Consider the following 26,474-nt stretch of genomic DNA (forward strand, 5'->3'; position numbering starts at 1 on the left):
TGCCTCCTCTCTCCTGCTCTTCCCCCTCGGCAGCCCGCTGATGTGCAGCCCGACTCCATCGCCCAGTAGCAGGCGCGGGAGCAGGAGCGGCGGGAGGCTGGGCGAGAGGCGGTCAGCAAAAAGGGCCCTTCTTCCGACGCCTTGGCTCTGCCGCCGAGCCCTGGCAAGGCGAAGCCCCGGCCGCCCTTCGCTGCTGCTGCCGCCGCGGCGGCGGCTGTGGCGGGAGAATTTGCAAGAGCAGGAGCGGCGGCGGCGGCGGCGGGAGCCCAGGAAAGTTTGCCCGGCCTTTGACAGAGGCGAGGGGGGGAGCACGACGCGGTGAGCGCGCGGGCGGACGCCTCTCGGCTCGGCACCTTCCCTCCTCGCCGGAGCAGCGAAGACCCCTTCTCCCCGCCGCCTCCCCTCATGTTTCACTCGCGCGTGGGGAAGCGCCAGATCCGGACCCGACGCCCCGAGCGGAGCCCTTGAGCGCAGGCGAGCATTTCGCCGCTCGGCATTCCCCGCTGCCATCCCGCGTGGGACAGCCTTGGCCCTGCCCGAGTTCGGCTCGCCTCGGGGGGGCCCTTCGCCAGCCCCAGCCCCCCCCCCCGCGGGCGCCGCCGCCGCCGCCCGGATCCTCCTGGCCCCCGGCGCCTCGTGCCTCCCGCTGTCGTGCGTCCCTTCGCCGGGGAAGAGAGTGACAATGCTTTGCTGGAGGATGGCGCTGTGGCTGGCGGGGCTGACCCTCTGCGGCGAGCTCCCCCGCTGCTCCGGCCTCGATTATGACTACCCTTACGATTACCACGAGGAGGATAAGGCTGAAGCCATCGACTATAAGGACCCCTGCAAAGCCGGTAAGTGCCTTCCGGGGCGCGTCTGGGGTCACGCCAGCCCAGCCCGGCCTTCTCTCCGCCCCCCCCCCCGCTTCTCTCTCCGTGTTTCACTGCCCGGTTGGGAAGGGGGCGCCGATGACCGGGGGAAGCGGGTGGGGCGCTCTCTGCACATGCTTAAGGACACTCGTTTTCTTTATTATTCCATCTCATGTACCAAGATGGAGGATGAGAGCCACGCTGGAAAGGGGTTCCTCTGAGGCCTGGGGCTAAGACTTGGTGAACCCTGTCTCAAACGAAGCCTTAACTGCTTCAGATGTGCTTGCTACTCAGTTTCGACCAACTCTTGTTTCGAGAGGAAAAGAATCAACTCATTTGATCTGCGGGATTGTAACCCTATCGACCACTCCAGTAGTCAGCTGCACAAGTTCTGCAGCGTGCAGCTCGATCCTATGCATGTTTGCTTAGGTCACTAGGATGACGGCTTGAAGGGAGTTTTCATAGGCGCCCCTAAAAACCTCCTTCCAGTGCAAGTGGCATTTGCAGCCTTCTTATAGAACAAGTGAAAACCGCGTGTGTGAACAAAGACAGTTTTAAACTCCCCTCCGTTGTTCCATGCCCCCCCTTCCCCTTCACTTTGTTTGCAGGGCAGTGCTCTCACTGGGTCACCTGTCAGCAGCAGCAGCCACCTCACTGGAAAGTAGAGAGAAAACCCTTCTCGTGGACACTGCCCAGTCAGCGATTGCAGCAAGTGGGGAGGGGCGGTCGCTTTTCCACAGCTCCATCTGAAACAGCAGGTGTTCTTCTGGCTTCCTCGGAAGCGCAGGGCCGGTTCTGTCTATACGAACAGAGGCCAGTGGAGGCTCAGGGCTCTTTCCAAAGGAGCAGTGCCAGCTCCTTCCTTCCGGTTAAGTGGAGAAACTGCCCGCTAGATAAGCCCTTCATTTGCTCTGAGGTGGGATTTTGTGCCTTCCTTTTGGCAGCCTCAGCCTTTTCAGGGCCTTATCCCCTCCAGCTTCAAAGGCACTTTCCAGCAGAGTGAGGCTTGGGATAGAGTTCAAGGTGCCAATTCAGGTGTAGTGTAATTCTGCCATAGAGGCATGGGAGGCACGCATGTGGAAGACATTACATTAGAACATAAAACACAGGTGGACCTTAAGGGCCCAGGAGTAGCAATGAGCAGGAATCGAGTATCCTGTAGAGTGTCACTGCTAAGTTACTGGATATTTTTCATTACATCATAATGTTCTCCACATATATTTCTCTATGCTTTCCCTGCTATGAAAATAATTATCTCAGTGTTTTCCCCAACAAAAGACCTTTCCTCCCCGCCGAATCCTGTGGAGGTTTACTCAGAAGGAAGTCCTACTGAGTTCATTTGGGCTTACTGCCAAAGAAGAGTGCAGAGGATTGCAATCTGACAGTTCACTGAGTAGTCATCAAATCTGAAGGGAATTCAGGGCAATCTAAACTAGGAAACACTACAAATTTTGTTGTGGAGTGTATCTCCGAAATCATAGAGGATAAGCCTATCAGTGACTCCTCATCATGATAGTGATATCTGGTTGGCCATGGTGGGAACAGAGTACTGGGTTAGATAGGCCTGAACCAATAGGGCTCTTACGTTCTTATATATATTCTTCAGAAACAAGTATGTAGTTTTCCAAAGGCACCTTAGCTGGCAGGGCTCATTTTTGATCCAAGAACTAGGATGGACAAAGCAGCAACAGAAAGCAAGTATCCCCCCCTCCCCCTTTTAAATAATATTAGTCCATAGCATTCTCAGTCAATAAATTGTGAGTGACGCAGCAGTGACTTCTGAGACACTGACTGGAATAAAGGAGGGGAAAGATCAATTCAGTATAGAGGATCTTGCTGCCTTAGGACAAGCAAATGGGCCAGATCCAGGGTTTCCACTATGGAGAAGCAAGTAATTGGTGTAGGAGGTACTGGTGCATCTCCACACTCATTCCTCCAACCAAGCATTTGAGACTTTCTACATGAGGCTGTTGAAGCTTGCAGGTCCTTTACATGATGTTGTCATCCTCCAGGGCCTCTCCCATGCTTCGCAACCATTATCACATGCTTTTTCCTAACAAGGAAAGTCTAGTATGTTTTCTGAATGGTGTTATAGAAATCTAGTGTAAGTGTGCAATTCTGCTATACCATAATGCCACCTAGTGGTTGTGTAATGGAACATATAGAAAGGAAGAGCTCCCCCCCTTTGAAAAAAATACATGTAAAGGAGCCAAACTTAATCCCCCAAAGAATCTAGAAGCAGAAGCCTCGGGAAAGGTGTGGGTTAAAAGCCTCATGTAGAAAAAAAACATTTTGAGTATTTCTCATGTGGACCAGAAAGCAAATACTCAAATGTTTGGCTGCTGGAGTGAGCATGGGGAAGAGCTTGCTTTGTACCTCCCAAACAAATTGCTTACATTTTTCTTGTGAAAACCCTAATCTGGCCAACTGCCTTGTCTTGAAACAAGAATCTCTGTGGTGCAGCCTACCTCAACCTGGTGCCCTCCAGATGTGTTGGACTATATCTCCCAGCATCCCCAGGCCAACTCCCAGCTGGGGCATGCTGGGAGTTGTAGTCCAACACACCTAGAGGGCACCAGGTTCGGGAAAGCTGCTACAGGGAATTGCATCTAACAGATTAGTCTATGGATCTTTGAGAAGGTTTTCCAGAGTAGTATTTTAAATTTTTTATTTAGCAATAATTGTGTACAATGTGCCACGAGGGGGTGTAGATAGCAAAGTAGCTCTTAACAAAGTTTGCTTCTCTCCTGTGAAATATGCTTTATTCAGGTATTTGGTTTTATGAAGTATACTTGGTTGACAGCTATTATCAAGCGTGCATGTCCACCTACTGTCTATTTGTCATGTTCTTAGGTAAGCTCCAAGTTGGTTTTCATTGGAGATGAGTTACTATGTCAAGTTCCTCTACAAATGGAAGATCTCCATTTTTCCAGACTCCAGTGAAACATCTGCTGATTACATGACATATGTTTTAGATTTATAGGTTCTTTAAGTGGCTTGAGTGAGTTAATACTGGATCCATTCAATCCTGCTCAGTGGCTTTCCTGGCAGCAGGAATGGGGTCATGGTTTCTTAAATCAAAATGACATACCTTTGTAGTTTGTTTGTGTATTACGTGTGTGCAAAATTCATTTTGAAAGGGCGTTGTAAACAAAGTAGGCCCATGTGTTGCAGTTGGAGTGTAAAACAAGTGCTAGAGTTTTGCGGTCACTTCATTTGCATTTAGTTACTCTTGTTCCATGAAACTTGGTTCAGCCAAAGTTAGTGTTCTTTTTGGCCACAATCTTTCACTGATTTATTCTTTAGCAAAGAATGGGATGAAAAGGTTTGAGGTTTGACTAGTAATGGGCGTACTCCAGGGTAAGCAGTTTGAGGACTGGCCTCAGTATATGTTGTTTTGTTGCTCTTTGCCATAATTAGGAGTATGTGTTGACAGTGCCAACTGCGCTCCATATCATATGATTCCTTTTCTAATCCTAAAAATATGTATCACCTTCATATAAATTGCTAAACATTCTTTGCTTGCAGCTGAGGAATGTTCAGGAGCAGAAACCAAATGAGTTTGCTTCTGTAAAAATTGCTCAGAACGTACCAAACTTTAGAGACATCCTCACCACACTTATTTCAGTGTTCTGAGTAGCCCAATATTATGTACCTTTACTCAGAAATAAGCCCCACTGAGTTCAGTGTGACTCATTCCCAAGCAGGTGGCCCTATGATTGCATTTTTGCAGTCTGGTTCTCATTGGTTTTTATCCAGATGTAACCCCTATTGATGCCAGTAGGGCATGCTTCCAAGTAAGAATGCTTAGGTTTGCAGCCTAAGGGTGCAATCCTAGCCATGTGTACTCAGAAACAAGTCTTATTGAGTTCAATGGAATTTACTCCAAGGTAAGTGTGTATAGGATTGCAGCATAACTGCAGTCCTATACACCAATCTACCCCAAGTGCATGCCCCCCGATTTGAAGGAGTACAAGTCCCATCATCCCTAGCCAGCAAGCCATTGGCTGGGAATGATGGGATGTGTAGTCCAACATATTTGGAGAGCACCAGGTTGGGAAAGGTTGCTATACACTTACCTGGGAGTAAGTCCCATTGAACAAAGTGGGAGTCATATCTGAGTAAACATGTCTAGGATTGCATTGTTAGTGTTAGTGTAACAAACTTAGTTTGTTCTATATTTTAAATAATTATATAAATCCTTAGCATATAATGAAATCATTGCGGTTTGGCTCAAACACAAGACAGGTTTTCTGAAATTTTACAGGCATTATGTTTTCAAGAGTAAGTGTAAATAGGTAGGACAAAAATCAGACCCTATTGGTTATGTCAGTCGCAACATTTTTAAAGTATTTGATGCTGAGAGTGTTTGAAAAACATTTAATATTTCATGCAGAATAAACGGTTTGTATTTATATAAACAAATATATATTATTTATGATAATGACAACTTTGAGCTATGCCCTTGGGTAGAGCTTAGTCATTTGGTGGAGACAGAGAAACACTCAACCTTGGAGGGATGAGAGGTGTGCAAAAATATATAAACGAATAAATACAGCTTGCATTCTGCAACCATCAATATGTTCCTGGTTTCCTCTGGAAATCCGTCCTCCATTCTGAGGATTGCTAACGTGTGAAGGCAGATAATCCCATTATCAGGGTTATATTCCTGGCTGCAACATTTAGAGAGCAATCCTATGGGTGCTAGTCAGCGGCTAGACGGCTTTAGGATACGTCAGTTTCTGGGAACCGACCTTGGAGCTTGTGTTCCAAGATCGGTTCCCTGAGAACCGACCTTCCCCCCCTCCTGCGCTGCCTCGCAGGCAGCTTGGAATGGTCTTGTGCTCCGCGCTCAGAAGAGGAGCGGAGAGTGGGGAAAATGGGACATTCCGGTGGGCGTTCCAGGGTGGGGAAGGCGGAAATTCCAGTATGACACATCTAACATGTTGTCCAGCAGCTGCTTCCCCTGCTTCGCCTTCCTGCGGCTAGACAGCCCTGCATTGGATAGGAGGTTGCCTCCGACTTTGGAGGTGGCTACCTATCCTGGTAAGATCGCTCCCTTAGCCATTTAGGGTGCAATTCTTTGCATGTTTAAACAGAAAAAAGTTTTACAACTCCCAAATCCCAGCTTCCTTTGTGGTGGGAATAGAGATCATTTGAGAGGAGCAGAGTGGCAGCAGAATTTTTGGCCACTCTCTCCGAGCAGCTCTGTAGGTGATCTCTGTAACCCATGCTGGCATGACAGACAACATGCTAACCCACCATAGGTAAAATAATCCTTACTGCAGACTGTGGGTTCTCAGGGTGGCTTATTTGGGGGAAATAACCTACCGTGGGTGGGAAAAACATCCCACAGCCATCATGGGTTAGCCTGTTGTGTGAACCCAGCCATTGTGTCCAGAGTTTCAAGGGAGAAGAATAAAATGTCCTGTTTTTAGATTTTAGGACCTGGGCAGCGTGTGTATGTCAAAAGGAAGCTATCTTTCTACAAAAGTATAGGGCTCCCAGAAAGCCAGATTGATGTCTCTGAACCAGGTCTACTGGTGAGACACAAGAGTTACAGAGCCTGAGTGTCAGTGAAGTAACCAGGGAAGAAGCAAACCTACCTTTTCATTGACTCTTCCTCTCCAATCTCTGTTGCAACTATAGCAACTATCATATGGAAAAGACAGGCTAGCAAAGTTACTTCAGTATTTTTAGCTTTCTTTTACGGTGTAAGAAATCTTTCATCCTCTGTGAGGAAAGTTAGTCACACTGTCTACATTTGTGCTTTATTTCCTCTCCCCCTCCCATCTGTTCGATTCTTCTTATGCTGTTGCAAACTTCCTTGCTGGTTATGGCCAGCCATCGCTTTCACTTTGTTGTCTGCCTTTTGCTTGTGGTTTGCTGTCCAGCTTCATGAGGCTTGCCTGCCCCCATAGGCCGTTGCTTTCCGTTGTGCGTACTTCTTCTGCTGCTTTACAGCTGGTCTGCAGTACCCTTTGCCTGCCTGTGGTTCCCTTGCTTCTCGTTATGCTGCAGAATATGATTAGCATTGAGATGTAGTTTGCTTGTCCTCTCTTTGAAGCTCAGGGGTTCTCCAGCTCTGAAAATTCCTCAGAGCAGAGCTGAGATGAAAAATAAGTTTGAGCATTTCACAACTTAAGGAAAGCTCAAGCAAAGGTGGTTGAGTTAGAGGAAGAAGCAATAGTGAGTAGGGATGCTGCAGAAATTTGAGACAGTCCAAAAAGAGCTTGGATTTATAAGAATCTGACCTTCAGAATCCGCTGCAGGGTGAATGCCTCAGTCTGTGTGGAGCCTGTGGGCTTTCGGATGACTTTTTTTTTTACTTTCCCAAAATTTACACATATAAATTCGTAGAAAAATACGTAAGTTTCTGCTGAGGAAACGTTAAGTGGAATGGGGGACAATATGCTAAATGTTGCATACTAAGGCAAATTATGTAAATACTTATGTAATTATTTGCGTATTTTTCTGCATGACAAAAAGAATCGCATCCGTTTGTGGGCGGACAATGGAACAAAATGTGCCTGACATTCCGCAAAACACAGACGGAGTGGACTTTACACAGTCTGTACATCCCTAATAGTGAGCAGGAGAATGAGGCGGTGGTACCAAGTGAGAAAGCCAGCACAGGGGGACAAAACTAATTTGCTTGAACCAGTAATTTGATTAGCTGGTATGCTTGTGTGGCTGTTGTTGTGAAGGTAGACTTTTACAGCACAGTTGAAAAACATGCAGCGAGCCTGGTTTTATATTAAGTCGGTCTCTAGACTTAGGCTCATGGCAAGTAACATCTTCAGATTATGTCAGGAGTGGACAATGTGCAGCCCAGAGTCCAGGGGCGCACTACTTGTGGCTCACAGGCTGCATGCTGCCTTTGGCGGCACCCAGGGCAGCCCACAGAGCTGTGGGGACTCTGCCCATTTTCCCAGGAAGGATAAGCCCACTCTCATCTCCGATCCCTGGTCAGAGAGAAGATGGGGCTTTCCCTAGCTAGTGCTGACAAGCAAAACCTTGCTCTGATCAAAGATAAGGGCAGGGCTGCCCTTGTTAGTGCTAGCATGGGAAACCTCCCTCTCATCTCCAATCACTGATTGGAAATAAGGCTAGAGTTTCTCTTGCTAGTGCTAGTGCAAGGGAAACCTTGCAGCCGCCCCCAGACCCAGCAAACATGCTGCAGGATTCCTGGAATGCAGGATGAGCTTAAAGCCCCCTCCCCCCCCCATGATCTTGCTGGAGGGTTGTTGGCATGGGATTGTGTGTGTGTGTGTGTGTGTGTGTGCGCGCTTTTATGTTGTGTCCATGTGGTTCCTGGGTTCCCTGCCAATACCAGATACAGCCCTTGGGCCTGAAAAGGTTGTACACCCCTGCCATAGGCTACATTTGACAACTGTGTTCTTTTAAAAATCCTGAAAAACCTATTTTTAGTTTTGAAATGTAACTCTTGAGCCCTTGTGATATGAGAGAGAAATATGAACTTGTTTTCAGTATATAAAAGAAGAAAACAAGCAAAGTAATTTCATCAGCATTGCCTCATTTATCTTCAAAAGAAATTCTGAAGCAGAACGTCTCTGATATTCCCGTTTTACAGATGGTGAACTGAATCTGAGAGGGACTTGTCCAAGGCCAGTCAGTGTGCTGGTATATCAAACTCACAAGGCCCAGACATAGCATTATGCAGCAGCTCGTACTATGTAAGAATGTAAGCCTGTGGTTTTTCCTTTCAGTGTTTAAAAGCAGAGGTTGTCAATATTCAAAGAGACAGAGATCAATTTTGCGCTAAAATAGCTGCTGGGCTCTTGTTTTATCGAGGTATGTGAAAGATGATGCCTAGGGGGAGACATTCTTGGTAATTAGCCACCTGCTCTGCATCCTTAACCTTGCTAAGATGATATTTACTTGACAAGAGGACCAATAAATGAATAGATAATTGATCCTGAATTGCTTAAATTGGCAAGAATATCTGTTACATTTTTAAAAGGGATTTACTTCGTAGGTCTGCAGTGTTCTTTATCGAACTGCTCTCCGAAGCAATTAGCTGTGTAAATGCTCTTATTTGCTATACTTTGTGTTACAACAATTATGGAAATGTCAGGCAGCAGTTGCACAACTCCCGGTTAGAATTTTTTTTCAGAAACAAAGGCCCACACAAGAGTCCTAGCACAAGCTGGGCCCTGGTTAACTGGCATATTTACTTTAAATTTAAGTTCCATATATTTGAATATACATGACATATTTAATGGACCAATTAACCTCATTCTGTGAACTCCACATACAGTTCTGAAAGACATGATGTGAGAAACATAATTCCTTGACTTATTTCAGCCTGGCTTCTGGCCTGGATAAAGAACAGAAAGCACAGTAGTTGCCTCGAGGAACAACCTTTGCCTAGAGACAAAGGCCAGACTAGGAGTGGGGGAGTTACCTGTTGTTGTTGTTGTTAATGTTACACTGTCAAAGCAGGTAAGCTGTTTAGATTTGCTGCTGGACTCAGTGTTGTTATTGGTAAGCAAGTGGTTGTGGTGGCTAGAAGTCTTTTATCAGTTTCACCTGATATGCTGGCTGTTTCCCTTCCTAGAGAATCAGGGCATTTTAAGAGACAACCATGTTTATGTAACCTCAAGGATTATTGACTGTTGCCAGGTACTCTACTAGGGACGGGAGAACCAGGGATGCTCGAGCTCACTGAAATTCTCTGAACTTCACTTCAAAGTTTGGTATGCCCAACAACTGCTCTTTGCAGTTTTAAAAAGTTGCACCATGTGTTTAAGGTCATGTGTAATTTGCCCTCACTCTCAGCCTCTCGTTGCACACACACCCAGCCTGGACAAATCAAAATATGCTGCTCCTCCTATCTACCCATTGCCTCTTTCTCTTTGTTGCTAGCTGGCTTGGCTGTGTTAACTGTGGCAGTGTTCCTCTTCCACTGAAGCAGCTCCTCCCAATCCCGGGCAGATGCCGGGTAGTGGGGAGGAAGGCAGGTGCTGTAGCTGGTCTTGCTGGTGGGCTGAGCTGTCTCAGACAGCTTTGGGCTGACTATGGTTGTAGAAGGTGAGCTTGAGTGAGCCAGACAGCAAGAATCGTCCTTGTGATAGGAGTGAAGGTGTGTAAACAACATAGCTAGCTGGGCTTCTCTTTGCTGCTGCTTGCCCGCTCCGGTCACTGTGGGGAATCCCAGGAAACGACAGCGATGTGTGACAGGCTAATTATTGCATTCACGTCAACCAGGGCCATGTGCACTCGCAAAAGTTTCTGGGCCTTCTCCTGGCCGGTACATATGTGTGTGCGTGTGCAATGCACGCATGTGGCAAAATTAACAAAATTAAATATTTTAAAAATAGGGATGAGGAATATAAATCTGGCTTTCCTTGTATGTTCAGTAATCAGGTGCCCAACAGTATCCCTGGCATCTCCAGGTAGGGCAGGAAAACTCCTGCCTGAAACTCTGGAAAGGTGCTGCCAGTCAGTGTTGACAATACTGGGCTAGATGGACCAATGGTCTGACTCTGTATAAGGCAGCTTCCCATGTTCCTAAATATTACCCAACTATGGATTTGGGGGATTCCCGCCCCCACCATGGATCAGCATGACTATCTTTCCTCTTTTATGGTCACTAATTCATGCACTAAACACCCCAAACCAGTCTAGGCCATTTTCTTTCAGTATGGTTGGCAACTCTAGGTGCATTGTGATTAACACTGTCTATATCACTGGCAAGGGAATGTATACTGTATAATCTGTGAATTCTTTAAATAAACATTTTGACAGGGTATTGATAGTAGCTGGGTTTAAAAAACGGGCTAAGACGTTAAAAAGCTTTGAAAATATTTTTTGATCAGGAAGGAATCTTCATAAAGTAAACATATGGCAAGTTAAATTACAGTTAGTTTAACGACAGCATTAATATAAACACGGATAGAACTGAGCTAATACTCAAACTAATATTCACTCTAAGCAAGAATATCAGGATATGAATAACAGGTCTCTTCATGTGTTTAGCATATGTCTATAAGCTCCTTTCCAGAAAAGTGCCAAGTGTTGTTACTTGCTGCTGCATTCAGTTTGGAGGTTTTTCTGAAGCTGTAGGTGCTCCACTAGTATTCTTCTTTTCCGCTTGGGGACTTAGTTTGGGATCTCAATATGTGAACATGAGGCACACATTCTGAAGCAGCATATGTACAACACATCAATTGGTCCATAGGCAATTGTGAAACATTTACATGCACATAATCACATATGCCAGCTGTGTTCATACAAACCATTCAGTTGCAGTTGTGTATATGCTCCGAGCTTGTGTGTGCATGGTCTTTCTTGTTAATTGAAAGGGGTGAGAGTAATTACATGCAAAGCAATGGAGGCATGGACCTGACCCTACGCTGAAGTGAATGGAGGAGACCTTGTAACCACTCAGTACCACCTGCAGTCACTGGGTTGGTACCAGAGTGTATTAGTGATCTGAAATTACTTAGTTGTTCCCAAATGTGTTAGTAGGCAGAAAGCAGTGGATTCCTGGGAGCCACCTTTCTGTCCTTCATCCTGTGACTGGAGATGAGGCAAATTTGGAACTGGAAAAGTTTGTTATATGAACTCCCACAGATCGAAAAACTGTCCAGACCCTTCTAAATTTGGAACTGATTTGTACTGAGATTTGCCACTGCTGCCAGCTCGCCCTCCCTGCCCTTCCCTCCCCCCAACTTTCCTGGCAGCAGGGCTGCAGCTGTAGTGGTAAGGTCTCTGGTGGCCTGTGTGAAAGGCCTCCCTCTCTCTGGTGCCTAGAACACTGCCCAACGTAGCATGCAGGAGCAAGGAACCCTGGGAAATGCAGTTCTTAAGGGCAGTTAAACTTAGGCACCCCGTACGAGTGCATTTCCCAGGCTCCCTGACACCTGGGACACTGCCCTTGCAGCAGTCTAGGACTGAGGAGGGAGGCCTGCCACATTACCACCACTGCCTTGCCATCACCAACACTGGGTAAGCTTTGGGAAAGGATGGGTTTCACAGGGGTTTGGGAGAATTGCAGGCAATTGGGAAGGGGAGGTGTCTGGCCCCATCTAGAACAAAGGACCATAGGAATCTGCCTTATATTAAACCATACCATTGATTCATCTAGCTTATTTACTTTGACTAGCAGTGGCATCCTAGGGTTTCAGACAAGAGTCTGTCCTAGCCCTATCTAGAGATGACAGGAGTTGAATCTGGGATTTTTTTTTGCATGCAAAGCATGTGCACTGCCACTGAATTTTGGCCCTTCCTCACTGTGACATCATCAGGATCATTACAGGGGAGCAATCTACACCAGTAATTTGTGCAAAGGGAGAGCAGTTTGAGGTCCTTTGCAACACATAACACCGTGGCCAAACCACAGCCAATCAGCTGCATCCCTCTTGAACAGGCACATTTTCTGAAAGTCCTTGTACTCCATCTTTTTTACATAAAGTGGCTCCCAGGAGGTTCTGCTGCCATATGCCCTGTCCCTCTGCATTAAATTCTGGGCGTACCTCAGTGAGGTGGCTGTGACCTTGCACTAACATGGTCAGGGGGTGCCCCCTTCCCCCTATTCACTCTTTCCCCCATATGTATTAACCCCATACACGAGCCAGAGTAACTGCCCTGCCTTTCCCATTCATAAAAGAGCTGTAGTGGCGATGTTATGAATGGAAAAAGCAGGCAAGCGACTCTTCTGAAGAAGTACGTGTGCTATTTTGAAGGGGAGTGATCCCTATAGTGCTTTTATGAATGGGGAAGGCAGGCTAGTTACTCCCACTGCCTTTTCCATCCATAAATGTGCTATAGTGACTTTACTTCCCATGAAAATTACGATTTGCCTTCCCCATTCATAAAAGCGTTACAGCTGGTGGGCATGTTTCTCAGCCTGAGACAGCGAAGCTAGAGAGGTGCTGGGCTGCTGAAGGGCCCTCGTGTGGCTAGGCAGGGAGTGGGGTGGGTGGACAGGGAGCCTGGGCAGATGCTGCTGCTGCCATCATCTCTGCCACCCATCCCTCCATCCATGCCTGGATTGCAGTGGAGCTCTTGAGACGATCCTTGCAGCAGGCTGCGCTTGGGAGTTGCTTGTGGCAGACTCAGGGCTGGGGGTGGGGGCAGGCACGGAGGCAGGGGAGGCTTTCTGGCACTGCCCTCCAGGGAAAGTGGCTTCTGAACAAGGAGCTCTGCAGGGAGACAGGTGAGTCCTGCCACTGCCACTGCCGCCGCCACCGCCACCACCACGTTCTTGCCAGTGGCTGTTCCTGCAGGGCTTGTCTGGGGTTCGGGAGGGGGCAGCCTCTGTTAATTGATCTCTCCTGACTACCACTCTTCCAGAAGCGGTTCCGAGCTTCGCTCTCCTGGGGCTGCGTTTTCTTCTGCGGGGTCAGCCTCACGCCTCCCAGGCTAGTTACCCTGGCTGGCTAAAGCTGTAGCACTTTATGAATGGGAAAGGCAGGGTAGTTACTCTCCCTGGTGACAGTAATGCCTATGGGGAAAAAGAGTAGCTAGCCTGATATAGTGATTTTACTCCTATTCACAATTGTGCACTTACTGCTTTAGATAGAGAGAGTAAATACCTTGCCTTTCCCATTCATAAACAGCAAAGTAGCAGTGGGGAGCCAGGAGTGGGAAACAAGCCTCTCTCATTTGCTGAGCAGCACTTCAGGGGTTGAGAACATTCAGCTCTCTGCCCTGGCTCTGCCCACCCCCCCAAGGTGTCAACTACTGGCAATGCATTGAAAATCGCTTTTAGGGGCTGTATACTCGGCTGCTCCTGCTTTGTGTGCTGCTGTTGACAGACTAAAGCTGTTTTCAGGAAAAAGTGGAGAAAAACTGAAAGCGATTCTCAGTGTGTTGCCATGAAGCTCCCCCCAGGGTTTTCAAATTTGGGATTTGAAACTTGGAAAATAGCTTGGTTTTCCAAACCTAATTGTCAACTGAGAAGAGGCACGTTTGACCATCATGTTTATCGTGGCAACATAGAGAACCAAGTTCTCCTCTTAGAGATATTTTAAATATGGTCAGTCTATTAAATCTATTAAATACATGTTAAATAAATAAATAAACTATCCACAGGAACTTACAAAGCTGTCCTATTCAGCCAATGGATGGGAATGACTGATTATAGACCTGAAGCATCTCACACATGTTGCAGTTTCTAGTTCATAGAAACTACTAATTTATTATGTAGGTTCAAATAATTTAGGATAATTTTTTTCTATTTTTTTCCTGTTTGGAGCTACCATAAGAACATGAGTATTTTTCCTCACAAAGTCTTGCAATAGAAATCTACATATTCACGTTCTGCACAGTAATGTCATGCAGTCAACTTTTTGCAGTGGTCAACACGATGTCCTCATATAAATGATGAGCAGTATTTCAGATGCCTCTTACATAACATCAGTGTTTATTTCAGCATGTTACTTACACAAGCCAATTTTATTTGGTTTCATGAAAGATAGTTTTAGAACAACTCAGTGGGTGTGAGAACATGATGGTGATGAACATCTGAGATGAATTGCCCAATTTCACCATCTGGCAAAATTGCTTTTCTGCATTTATATAAAGACATGGCATGTACTTTCATTTAACCTGCATACCAAGAGTGTAATTTCACCCCCGCTTCCTAACATTTGAAAAAAAAAAATGTTACTCTTTGGTTTGGTTTCATTAAGGCGAGAAATGGTATGTAAGTATTGGTCTTGATGCATAATCAAAGACTATACTATGGCCATTTTTTCTAGAGTCAGCCATCAGGTATATGGATATATTATCGATAAAAAGAATACTGGCTAATATATTATAGACCAGGGGTGGGGAATGTGTGGCTGTCCACATATTGTTGGACTACAACTCCCCTCAGCCCTAGCCAGCATAGCCAATGGTAAAGGATAATGGGAGTTGCAGTCCAATAACATCTGGAGGGCCACACGTTCCTCATTCCTTTCGTTGAACAAGACTACTGCTTAGTACAGCAGCCTTCTCCAATCAGCACCCTCCAGATGTTCCAGAATACAACTCCAGCATTCCTGGCTATTGGCCATGTTGGTTGGGGCTGATGGGAATTGAAGTCCAAAATATCTGGAGGGCACCAGGTTAGAGAAGGCTCTAGTACAGAGTTAGACGTGCTGTTCATTAACAGTGCATTTCTATACATGTCTACTCAGAAGTAAACCCCCATTCAGTTCAATAGGACTTACTCCTAGGTTAGTGTGTATATATAGGATTGCCAACCTGAAGATAAGTGGGCTTAAGCATGCCGGCAGTGTTTCTACTGCCCCCTTAATTACACAGTTCTGTAGCATCACATCTTCAGATGAAGAGTAGGAAACCTTGGAAGATTAGCACCACTCTTCTCACTTGACTGTTCAGAATAAGCTGATTTAGCAACTACCTCATAATCCATCCACCTTCTGCATGGGACCAGTGTCCATTGAGATGCTCACCAAAGGAACTTTGACAAATATCTCAATGGACTCTTCGTCACCTGAAATGTCACTTTTCAGTCAGTATGAGATCCAAATAGTTGCCATGATCCTTATAATGAATTCACACCAGTTATTTTTTTCTCCATGCTGTCAAGTACACAGAGGAAAAGGTTAGTGTGTAAACTAGGTGGTACATGCCTTGAGCTGGTTCTCTACCTCGATTTCTACCTATGTATATGATTGCATGGAGAACTTTGGTAGAGACTGGCCCCTGGTTAAAATGTGCAGATATGATTCATTTATATCCCTGTTCTCAGAAATTTGACTGGTATGCTTGTTATTTGTAGTTCTGATCATCATTATTATTTTTACTTATGGGAACTTACATATATGATCTTGGGACAGGGTCATTCTTTCTGGTGTGAATATAATTCAGTTTCTTGTAGGACAGTAAAATTTTGTTCCAAAGAGGGCATAAACTATTGCAATTGCTTTTGAATGGTTAGAGACATGTATTTCTGCATCATGGCTCAATATATTTTAGGGCACAATTCTGTTGATTGCACCCTTGGTGATCGGAAGCCTCCAGACTCGGGGGCATCCAATCATCCAACGCAGGGTGGAGGAGTGGTAGAGGCTATCTTCGCCTCCCTACCCTCCTGCCCTGTAGATTTTGCTAGACAGGTTTTTTAGCCCATCTAGCGAGAGTGCTTTGGAGGGGAAGGGAAGGAGGTTGGAAGAGGTTCAGGATAATTCCTATCCTGGCCTTTCCAGTCTCCTCCCCACACTGCCCATTGGAACCCCCCCCCCTTTTCTTCTCCTTCAAGGTCACTTTTCCGATGTTGGAGGACAGCCAGCATGGTTCTTTCCATGCCGGCTGTGATGGGGTGGGGGAGCAGGGTCGGATCTCTGACTCCCCCTTCCGAGGTCAGAGTGCTGTCTCTGACCTTGGAAAGGGGAATCCAAACAATCCTGTGGTCCTGGATGCTTACCCAGGGACCATGGGGTTGCTCTCTTATTGTTAAAGTGGCTGCTGGCAACTACAGTTGCAAATTTCATATGATAGTCCTTAACTTTTTATTCTTTGTAAGTATTTGCACAAAAAATGATCACCTAAAAGTCATACCTGGAAGAAAGTATTAATTTTAAGAATGGCTTGGCTCAAAAGATGTGCACTACTGAAAAGAAAAGGGGTAAAACAGCAATATCAACAGAACTTTAGAACTATAGTTTCCTTATACATCTTGTGCATTAGGAGATCACAACACCAAGCAAAATTATAGTTAAGAGTTAAAATAGTTGAAATTGTGCTTGATGTTTCATAGTGTTTATACACACACACACATTCTCTGTTCTGAAAGGCTTATGCTTGAGCAAGCTAACAGTCATACTTTCTTATTAAAAATAAAGATGTAAGACTCTCAGTCCTACAGATGTACATAATACATAACTGTGAACGTGCAGAGTGGCTTGTCATACTACTGTGCTGTCAGCTACTATCTTTATAACAAAGGATACCATGAAATACTAAATGGGTATAAGCCCTATTCTTGTGTTACTTGTGTGTAGAGCCTTACTGTATTGAAGCAGGAGTGGGGCTGTGCTTTTAGCCACACTCCTGACGTAGCATCTCAGTAGTCCAATGTTCATGCATTGAATGTAGTTCTTCTCACAGAAGTATCAATGTGCAAGCAGCTTCTCGTGTGTAGGGGCTCTGGATGACTGGGATATCTAGTTGCAGGGTGTGTCCCAACCATGAGGAATCCTTACATGCAAGCTGTGCTCTTGCGTTGGATTCCTATGCAAACAGCCACATTCAACGGTGGGATATCAGACATCAAAAATGCAACATTGGGGGCGGGGCTAAAAGCATGGCCCTGCTCCTGCTTCAAAATGGTAAGGCCCTACATGTGAGTAACATGTGAATAGGGCTTTATTTGTACTGGCATTATTCTCTTTGTGATATTCAAAATGGGAGGGTTTTCCAGGGACCAAAGAAGTTAGCGTATCTCCCTCTCCACATGCAAAGTGGGAATCCACCCTTGCAGTCCTCCCTGTCACAGCACAGAGACCTTCACTGCCCTTGCCCCTTTGAGAGCAATATTGGCAAAAAGGGTGTATGGGTGGAGTGAAGGAAGCTTTGGATCTGCCAGTCCCATACCCAACAACCCCCTGGAATGGGGAAAAATAAATGCCAGCCCTGGAGCTGGTATACTTATTTTCCCTGCAGTCACTCTGCAGCTTCTGCCCTGCTAGCTGGAGCCTGACAGGACTTTGGATGTGGTGGTTCCTCTAATTTTGGATTCTCCCTCTCCTGCACCTTTGGATTGCTCTGCCCAATAATCATCTTCAGTCCTCTGTTGCTACTTCCCTGCTCCTAATTTTGTGCCATGCAACTCTTTATGATGCCACTTCTGTTCATCGTGGTTATGTGGTAGCAGTAGCACCTCATAGCACCTTTGCATCATAGATGCTCAGGATTTTAGCAGTGCTAATCACATATGCTGCCAAGTTGAAACACTTATTTGGTAGTTCATTTCCTCATTAAAATAAGATTACGGGTTTCAGAAAGTGACCCATGCTTTTCATTCTCTTTACTTACTTGTAGTGTCCAAAATTTACATCTTCCCCTCTGATGTAAATAGGCCCACCTTGTGTTTTTGACTGTAGTAAGAGATGTCATTGTGCAGCTTTGGATGCTAGAGAGATCTGAGGGAGCAGGAAGCAGATGTTACTTATACTTCCTCTTCCCTACATGTTCTGTAATACCAACTCCACTCAATGAGAGGACATGGATTTGTAAATAGCCTTACTGTTTCATAAGTGAGAGAATTCAATATCTGAACATAAGCACGGGCTGATATAGTAATACTCTTTTGACAGCCCCACAACGGCTTATTGTACAGTCTGGGCAACCGATGCAGGAATGAAATGTATTCAGATATTACAGCAGTTGCATGGAGACCAAATCACATGAAAGCAATTTTGGGTGGTATCCATGACACTGCTTTCACAGGTGAACCTGTCCCTAGCCATCCCTTAAAGCTGTCATCTCTTACAGTCTTCTGAACAGTCAAGACTGGAAGGATTTGCTAACCAAATGTTGGGTGACTGCTCTGATTCCCCCATTAAAGGCTTATGGGTTGTCATAGCAGCATCTCATGTTCCTAGCTTAGGTTAGGGGATTGAAGTACCCATTTAAAGGTATAATGCCCAACTGAAGTAGCAAACCTGTTAGTGATCTTCTAGAGCCCTAGAAGTTCATCTTGGGGTGGTGTCTTCAGCAGTGTCTCGCTCATTCCATACATTACAAGTTGAATAAACTGACCACAACAACTGGTTCTATATCCTCTTAGACCATATTAGTATGTACAACCAGTCATTGTGGCCTGTTTATTCAGCTTGTGATGTATGGAATGAGAGCAGCCAGGAGACATTGTAACAGCAGATAGTTCAGTGACCTGCAACTAGAAGCTCCAGGAGGGGTGACAAAAACCGTGCTGCATGTAGAAAATGCCATTGAGTGATCAGCATGTCTGTTTGTGATTCAGACACCCAGAGGAGATGAACTGTTGAAGGTACTGGGACCAATTTCCCTCATCAGGGCTCTAAACTGGACTTTAGCAATGAATCATCCTTCCTGAAATAAAGAGCTCTTGGTCTCCAGAAGGTGCGTGGGTGTTAGTGATTTTGGAAGAACAGCAGGAGTTGGGAGAAAATCTGAGTACCCCAAGGAACATGGCTTTCTTTTTCATTTCTAGTTCAGTCACAGTGACTAGTTTCATCTATTGCATCCTCTTAACAGTGTGTACTTGTTTGTACTGGCCTTATTGTAAAGGTGTATTGACACATACATTCACATTCTCAATCCAGGTGTACTGTTTGTCAGTACCCCAAAGCCATTGCTAAGTTGGGGGGTGTTGTTTTCTCTTATTTCAATTTATCACACCTTTTGACAAATTGCAAAAATAAATGGACGTTTCTTTTGCAAAGACTGTATGCTTTCAAAATTCTCCCATATATTTCCAAAGGAAAGTTGTTTGAGGGCCAAAACAGGTATTACCTTAAACCTGTGTTTAGCAGCTATGTTCATTTTCATTTTTACTCTAGAGTAGGTGTAGGGAGCCTGATCCAGATCTTAAAAGCCACCCTACCCCCACACTATGGTTCCTAGCCATATCGGGCCTGCTACACCTACTCTACAGTAAAAATGAAAAAAGATGTAGCTGCTAGACACAGATAACGTCTGTCGTAGACCGTATTCTACAAAGGCTATGTGCGTATGACTATTTTTCAAACCTCAAAGGTATTGTACTGTTTCAGGGGTTTGTGATCCAAATGGGCACATTTGTAATGTTGAGAATGTCACGGGCACCCTCACCAAGTGGCTGCTATGTGGGGGCTTGCCCATTCACAAAATGGCTGCCATGGTAGGTGTGGCCAGTCACAAAACATCAGTTTCCCAGAAGGCAAACTGATGAGGCTAAAAGAAAAGTGACTTGCCCAAGAACCTAAGTACAAGGTAGTAGAAGTGGAGTCTGAGCTTACACACACAGGCAACACAGCCACCCACACCAAACAGCCACCCATACACACACAAAACTCGGGAAAAACACCATACACAAAAAAATTCAAGGTCAACACACACACACGCACAAAACCTAGGCAGAACACACCCCACCCCAATACCAGACAAACACACAACAAACCTAGACAAATACACACATACAGGCAAACCCAGGAAAAACACACACTAGCAAAACAAACAAAACAAGCAAGCTAATACCCTATCCCCCAAAGGCATAATATACACAGCATGGGCAATACCCCTGCCACTCAGTGCCAACCTGTCCAGCTCCCATGATGCTTGCTACTAATGAAGCACTGGGCTTCAGCCCCTCATCACTTTAATTTTCTAAGCATATTCCTGGGACCCATGTCAGCCCAGATGCATTCTTGGAAATAAGGATGCCACTGAAGTCGGCCCTTCACTTTGCAGCATACCTGCCTCCCAGTTAAATGTGTTTTAAAAATAATAATTAAAAAAATCAGGATGGGCCGGGAACCACGTTGGGGACCCCACTACTGTTTTTAAAATTGTACTGTGTTCATGCTTTTTATAAGATATGCTAAATCCATTTGAAGTAAAATCTTCCTGTACAAGTTGCGTGAACTTATTTAAATGCTCTGTTTGGAGTGCTTTATAACTGCTGGAACATTGAATGTAGCCATGATAACTACAAAAATATCTAATAAAGAATTTTTATTTGCTGTAAAAAATAAATTAGAATTTTGAAGCAGGCACACTCTTCATTTAATTGTACCCAGACTCTGTAGACCATGTTAGTTGGGAACAGATACGGGTTTTTCATTTGCATCAGTGCAGATGTTAACAGTGATTCAGCTGGATGCAAGGCTAAGAGAATTTATCTTCAGAAGTCATCAAAATGCTTGAAAAGTCTGGAGTTATTTAGAGTGCAGTTATATGCATGTTTAGACAGAAAGATGTTCTACATGACTCCTAGCATTCCCCAGCCAGCATGGCTACCTAGGGAGGGAATGCTGGGAGTTGTAGGACTTTTTTCTGTCTAAACATGCATATAAATGCACCCTTATTAGCTTTTGTTCTGTGCATATACATGACAACTTGTTGAGTAAGACGACAACAGGCCAAATCAGGCATTCCATATGTCCCTCAGAGCAAAGTTTGTAGAAAGTTAAGCAAACTGGGGCAAAATAGCCTAACTTCATTTGTGCACTGAGGAGCTCTGAACCAGCAGAACAATCCTTATGTTCATATTCCTTTGCAGCTTTCACATAGCTGGCATTAATTCAGCTCCAACTAGTTTTGCACCTGACCTACTTTGTGGTTGATGTCAGCAGATATAGGGCTTCAGAATGAGGCCTGAGTTCACCCTACCAGGCTAAAGTCCTTCCTATGTGGACACATCCAAAGAGAGAATATGGATTCTTTTGAGCATATGTGAGAGGCTGCATGCTTACATGCCCTGTGGAGGGTTAAACAACCCTCTGTGGCATTCCTGCCCCTTCCCAGTGAGAATACCCTATTTGTTTATATTATCACCCATATTGTTTCCCTTTATTACCTTCCCCTTATGTAGCCAAGAGCAGAAAGTGTAGGTTTTGTATGAACCAATAAAACATTAATTACAGCTCTAAGTTGTTGAATAGTAAATGAGTAACTCTTAACGGTTCTATCAATGTATGTTCTCCGATACACAATCCTCCAGATCACCCTCTCAGTCAATCACTTCACGATCACCACAGACCTTCTCTCTCTGTAACTCATCCAGTCTCTCATCTATTTCTTGTCACAGTTCTAAACCCTGGGCTGAATTGCACAAGCCCAGCACCCAGTTTTTATAGCACACACACTTCACCCCTCCTCTCACTCACTCAGCCAATCATTTCACTCTCACCCTAGAGATACTCCACATAAACATAGACTTATAACAGGAATACATCATTATACTTACAAACTCCATATATATATATATATATATATATATATATGTATATATGTATGTATATATATGTGTGTGTATGTGTGTGTATAATGTCACACCCTCAAATAACCCAACAATACCCATGGGTTATTTGAGGGTTATTTAACCCTCCGACAAGCCATGCCTGCGTGGTGATTATTCAAATCGTGCTTGGCACACACTGTGGCTTAAACAAGCCACCGTGGTGAATGTGCAAACCAGTGTCTTCATTCTGTTTGTAGAAATCTTGTTAGAGCTTTATTTTTGGGAAAGGGTAGTTTTATAGGGGGGTGCTGGGGCTTGTACCTACAGCACACAGAGATCAGATATCAGAACAGTTCATAAATAGATCAAAGACAAATGCATTACTGTGAGTGTGTTCATTGTGTAGGGTTTGTGGAATTGGGTAGTATCAATGAAACATGAGTACTTGATGCCACTGTAAGCTCTTAATAAAACAATGCTGATGTGTTTGCCAAAATTTTCATTGCTGTATAAAATAGTTTTTTAAGTACTTTTAAAAATAAAAGTAGACAAATCTGGTGGGATCAATTTACTGGTTACTGAGGATCTGCTTTGAAACACAGGGTTTGAAACATAAGAAAATCTGCTTATTTTCTATTTTCCCCACATATGTAGTACAAAATATGTTTATGGTAGTAGGAACTTCATTTATATTGGAATAGAGGAGACAGTTTAAAAGGAACCCAACACTATGCTTCTTGTGATTAGCTAGGCTAAATTTATGTGCTGACAGTGTACAAAAAAGCATGGAGATCTTTCAAGATTAGCACTATGTATATTAACATGCCGTAAGTGGGTTGGGCAACATCAAACAAGGATAGCTCTGTCCACTTTTGTCCCAAAGACCTTGGCACACTGTGTAATGTGAACATGCCTCAAGGAATGGATAGGGTTTACTGATTAAAGTGGACGTGGCTTTGTGTGTTTGATACAGGGCCAATAGTCACTTTATTTTTCATACTTGAGTACACATACCTAGCACAGAATGTATATGTGCTCTATCAAATATGAATAATGAGCATATGTCAAATTAGGCGCATTTCTCCTCAAAATGTTCAGTAGTAGAAGCGGCTAGGAAAGGATCGGGCTATACCTTTGAAGGGTGTTGTTTTTTTTTAATAATGTCTAATTCTGCATTTGCATACCATTCATACTTCATGGGGTGTGCATTTATTTTTGAACATGGGAATAAATTATAGAGTAACTTGCATGAACATTAGCTGCATGTATTGAATTGCATGAATAATTCACTGCTATCTTAAACTATATATATTATTTCTCTTTTGTGAGATGATGTACAAAGCAATGAACACTTAGGCAGTCACAAAGCCCTGAATTTATAGGAATACATAGTTATAGTTTTACATCTCCTGTTACTGAAGAGTCAACCCTGAATTCTCCACTGGCATCCATGACAGTAAATACGAAGAAATGTGAAAAGGAAAGGTGACAAGGCACAACCACAGGAAAATTCTCTTTATATTGAAATAGGTTTTGAGGGATACATCCTGTGTCTTTTAAGAACTATGTAGTATGATTAAGGATACAACATTTCTCTATTCTAAGATTCTCCTTAGGATTCACTGAACTTATGTTCAGACTCTACATCAGGGGTGGGGAACCTTTTTCAGCTCTTGGGGGCCACAATCCAGTAGTGGGTGGGGCTGAAGGCAAAAGGGATGGGCCAAATACAAATAAATACCAACATATTGTAGCTTAAAGTTCTTACTGATAGTATTAAGTCTCAGGAGAGAAATTTCAACCTTTTCAAATGGAAAAAAAAAAAACCACTTGCACATAAGCCAGGAAGCTACCAAATGATTGTGAGTTGGGGGAAAGAGGTCAGGAGCTGGAGAATCCTGGAGGGCCGGATTGGGAACTCTGGAGGGGTGGATTAGGCCCCCAGGCCTGAGGTTTCCCACCCCTGCTCTACATCATCATCAAAACAAGTGGATGAATAAATATACTGTCACACACCTATTCTCTTTGGCCAAATCGCCAGGGGCAAAATGGACCACCTTCACAGACAAACAGTGTGGCTAGGGAAGGGCAAATCTTGTCTATTTCCACTTCATGTCACCTTCACATATTTTTACCCATAATTCCATTCCGATCTGTTTCTGCATCCATCTATGATTTTCTAGGGGGCGGGGAGGAATCTTCTCAGTATGTACTTAAATGTGTATTTTCTCTCAATCATATTTAAATGCATATTTTTATATCTTTGATACATGTGTTTGAAGAAATAGACACCTGCCCTGTCCCAACGGGCTATTGTGTTACTTGTTATTTTACTCCCTCGTCTCTGCATTTAGAACTACTTGTATTTTCTCTCTGTAGATATGTCAGCAACTGATCAAGCCTTATTGTCTGTTTTTAGGCATTGACTGTTTGTTCCTAGGAAGAATGTCTAGTCCGTTCAGGCTAGATTTTCCTCAGTAGAAGTAAAGCTTCCTTCTGGCCTTGGTCTTTGCTATTCTGAGTTGCAGCCTGGAAGACTTTGGCCCTGCATTGTCTTTTGCCCTCATCCATCCCATCTCTTTTACGTCAGTAAATCTGGTTCAATCTTCCACATTCTTTTTCTACTGCTAAGTATTTGATCTTCTGCATTTTTTAGTTGTGCGAGTGAATTGCATGGGTATTTTCCACTTGATAAACACCCAGATGGAAAGACGGATGCCAATTGAATAGAAAAGTACCTCCAATTTCCCCAAATATTTAGAAGAGAATGTCTCTTCTTATGTTTCTGAACTTTATTATCTTATGCCATATCAGGTGATTTTATGTAAAGCAGCACCTGCTGTTGGCAATAATTTTAGCCCAGGATTTCAAGTTGCTGTGCAGAAGTTGTAGATTTACAGGTATCTCTCCACTGAGAAACTTTAGCAAAATGAAGCTATTTATGTGAGGAAATAGTATGAATGGCTTGAAGCTGGAAATGGGTACTGGAATTGAAGCCATGATATGGTTTAATGTTGCACAATTTTTGCATCCATAAAATGGAAATAAATATATTTTCTGCATGACCCTATGCATGTCTACTCAGAAGTTAGTCCAATGGGAGTTACTTTCAAATAGGGATGTACTGATTTTGTTAAATCTATTCTGTTTGTGTTTCATGGATTGTCAGGGTCTTTCATTCCATTATCCACTCACTGATGGAACTGGATTTTTTAAGGGATGTACAATAAATTTTGTTCCACTTGTGTTAAGGTGGATCAGCACAAGTGCAAAATTGCAGACATTTCCCCAAAAGTTATAAACCAGTCTACAACTCCTTGCAACTTGGAAAAAGCTGGTCCACTGCAGAATGTGCAGGTCAGATTCATAGAAATCCGAACTCATTTGAATCCATTGTGGATTTCTCTGATATCCCTACTTTCAGGTAAGTGTGTATAGCAGTGGTGGGCAACTTCCAGGGGTCGGGAAGCTGCATTATCGCCCACCTCACCTCCCAGACCCCAGTAGAGGCCATGCCCCTGCCATCCTGCCCCCCCCCCACCCTGTGTAGGGTGACAGCAGGGGGAAAAGCCCCCTTTTAAAGGAAAATTGATGGTTTGTTGCCAAATTTGATGGTGATGCAGCAGCAACAAAAAGGGGCTATTTTGCTTTAAAGTAGGGCCTTTTTGCTACTGCTGTTGCTGTATTAACAAAATTTGATGGCAAACCACCAATTTTCCTTTAAAAAGGGGATTTTCTCCCTTGCCTCCAAATTTCAGTGGTATGGTGGTGGTGGGGCCAGCAGGGGCCGCAGAAATGAGGGATGGGTGCGTACATGTGGCCTGGGGTCTGCATGTTGCCTACCCATGCAGCTTTTGTTTCACAAGAGAGAAAATGGGAGAACCTCTTTTCAGTGGGCAGATGCAGTAATGAAGGGAGCATAGAAGACTTGGAGAGAGAGAGAGAGCGCACTGGCAGTGAACCCTACAGTATCAGGAGAGGGTGGATGAAAAAGAGCTGTGTGGTTCTTTGACCAGCAGATGAAGCTTACAGTAGAAGAGACTCACTGAGAAGTGGATCAGGGAGGATGCTTTACAAGCTACAAAGCTTGTAAGACTGTCAGGCCAGGAACTTCACAATATAAAATATGGATAGGTAAGAGGGGAAAGCATGTAATTTTAATTTGTTGGTACTATCAAAATGCCCCAAAATGGCTTTGAGGCCTGCATAATTCAGGTAGTCTTGTGAAAGTGTGTGTGTGGCAAAAATTTAAAGCTTATTAAATTTTGAAAAGTGTTTAAATTGTTCCAACTGTAAGTTGTCTTGCGGGGCCCTATTTGGACCAAAAGGCAACTCATACATTTACAAATAAATAAAAATTGGGGATTCTCCAAAGCCTTTCCTCCCTAATTTTTCAAGTGAAAGAATTTGAAATTTTTGGGGAAAACTCTAATGAACCATTTTCTTTTTTAGAATGACAAAAAGCAAGATTTGAAAATAATATAATATAACTGTGCTAGCCTTCTGTTTACAAATTTAAGGGTTAAGTGTAGCACACATATAGACTGTTAATTAATTACATTTCTATACTGCCCATTAGCCGAAGCTCTCTAGGCAGTTCACAATTAAAACCATAAAATGCAACACATAGTTCCACTTATAGCATCTGATGAAGTGGGTTGTGACCCATGAAAGCTCAGATATTAAAACATCTGAACAACTAAAACAGTCTTTATGTGCGC

The 26,474-nt window shown here is 44.1% G+C and overlaps 1 protein-coding gene across 2 annotated transcripts in view; it reads left to right on the top strand.

Moving 5' to 3' along the window:
* The first annotated feature begins 216 nt into the window (after positions 1 to 216).
* The window catches only part of TLL1 (tolloid like 1), a 162,412-nt gene continuing 136,154 nt past the window's right edge, over positions 217 to 26,474 (top strand). Inside the window, exon 1 of one of the 2 annotated variants that reach the window (XM_084860287.1) lies at positions 217 to 833. In XM_084860287.1, the coding sequence (XP_084716413.1) occupies positions 683 to 833 (151 nt within the window). In that variant the 5' untranslated portion in view covers positions 217 to 682. The remainder of the gene's footprint in view (positions 834 to 26,474) is intronic. The other variant, XM_084860286.1, reaches the window with a different exon arrangement.

Source organism: Heloderma suspectum, chromosome 5 (genome assembly GCF_057233095.1).
Source record: "Heloderma suspectum isolate Gila_16-S chromosome 5, 16-S_ref, whole genome shotgun sequence".
NCBI lineage: Eukaryota > Metazoa > Chordata > Lepidosauria > Squamata > Helodermatidae > Heloderma > Heloderma suspectum.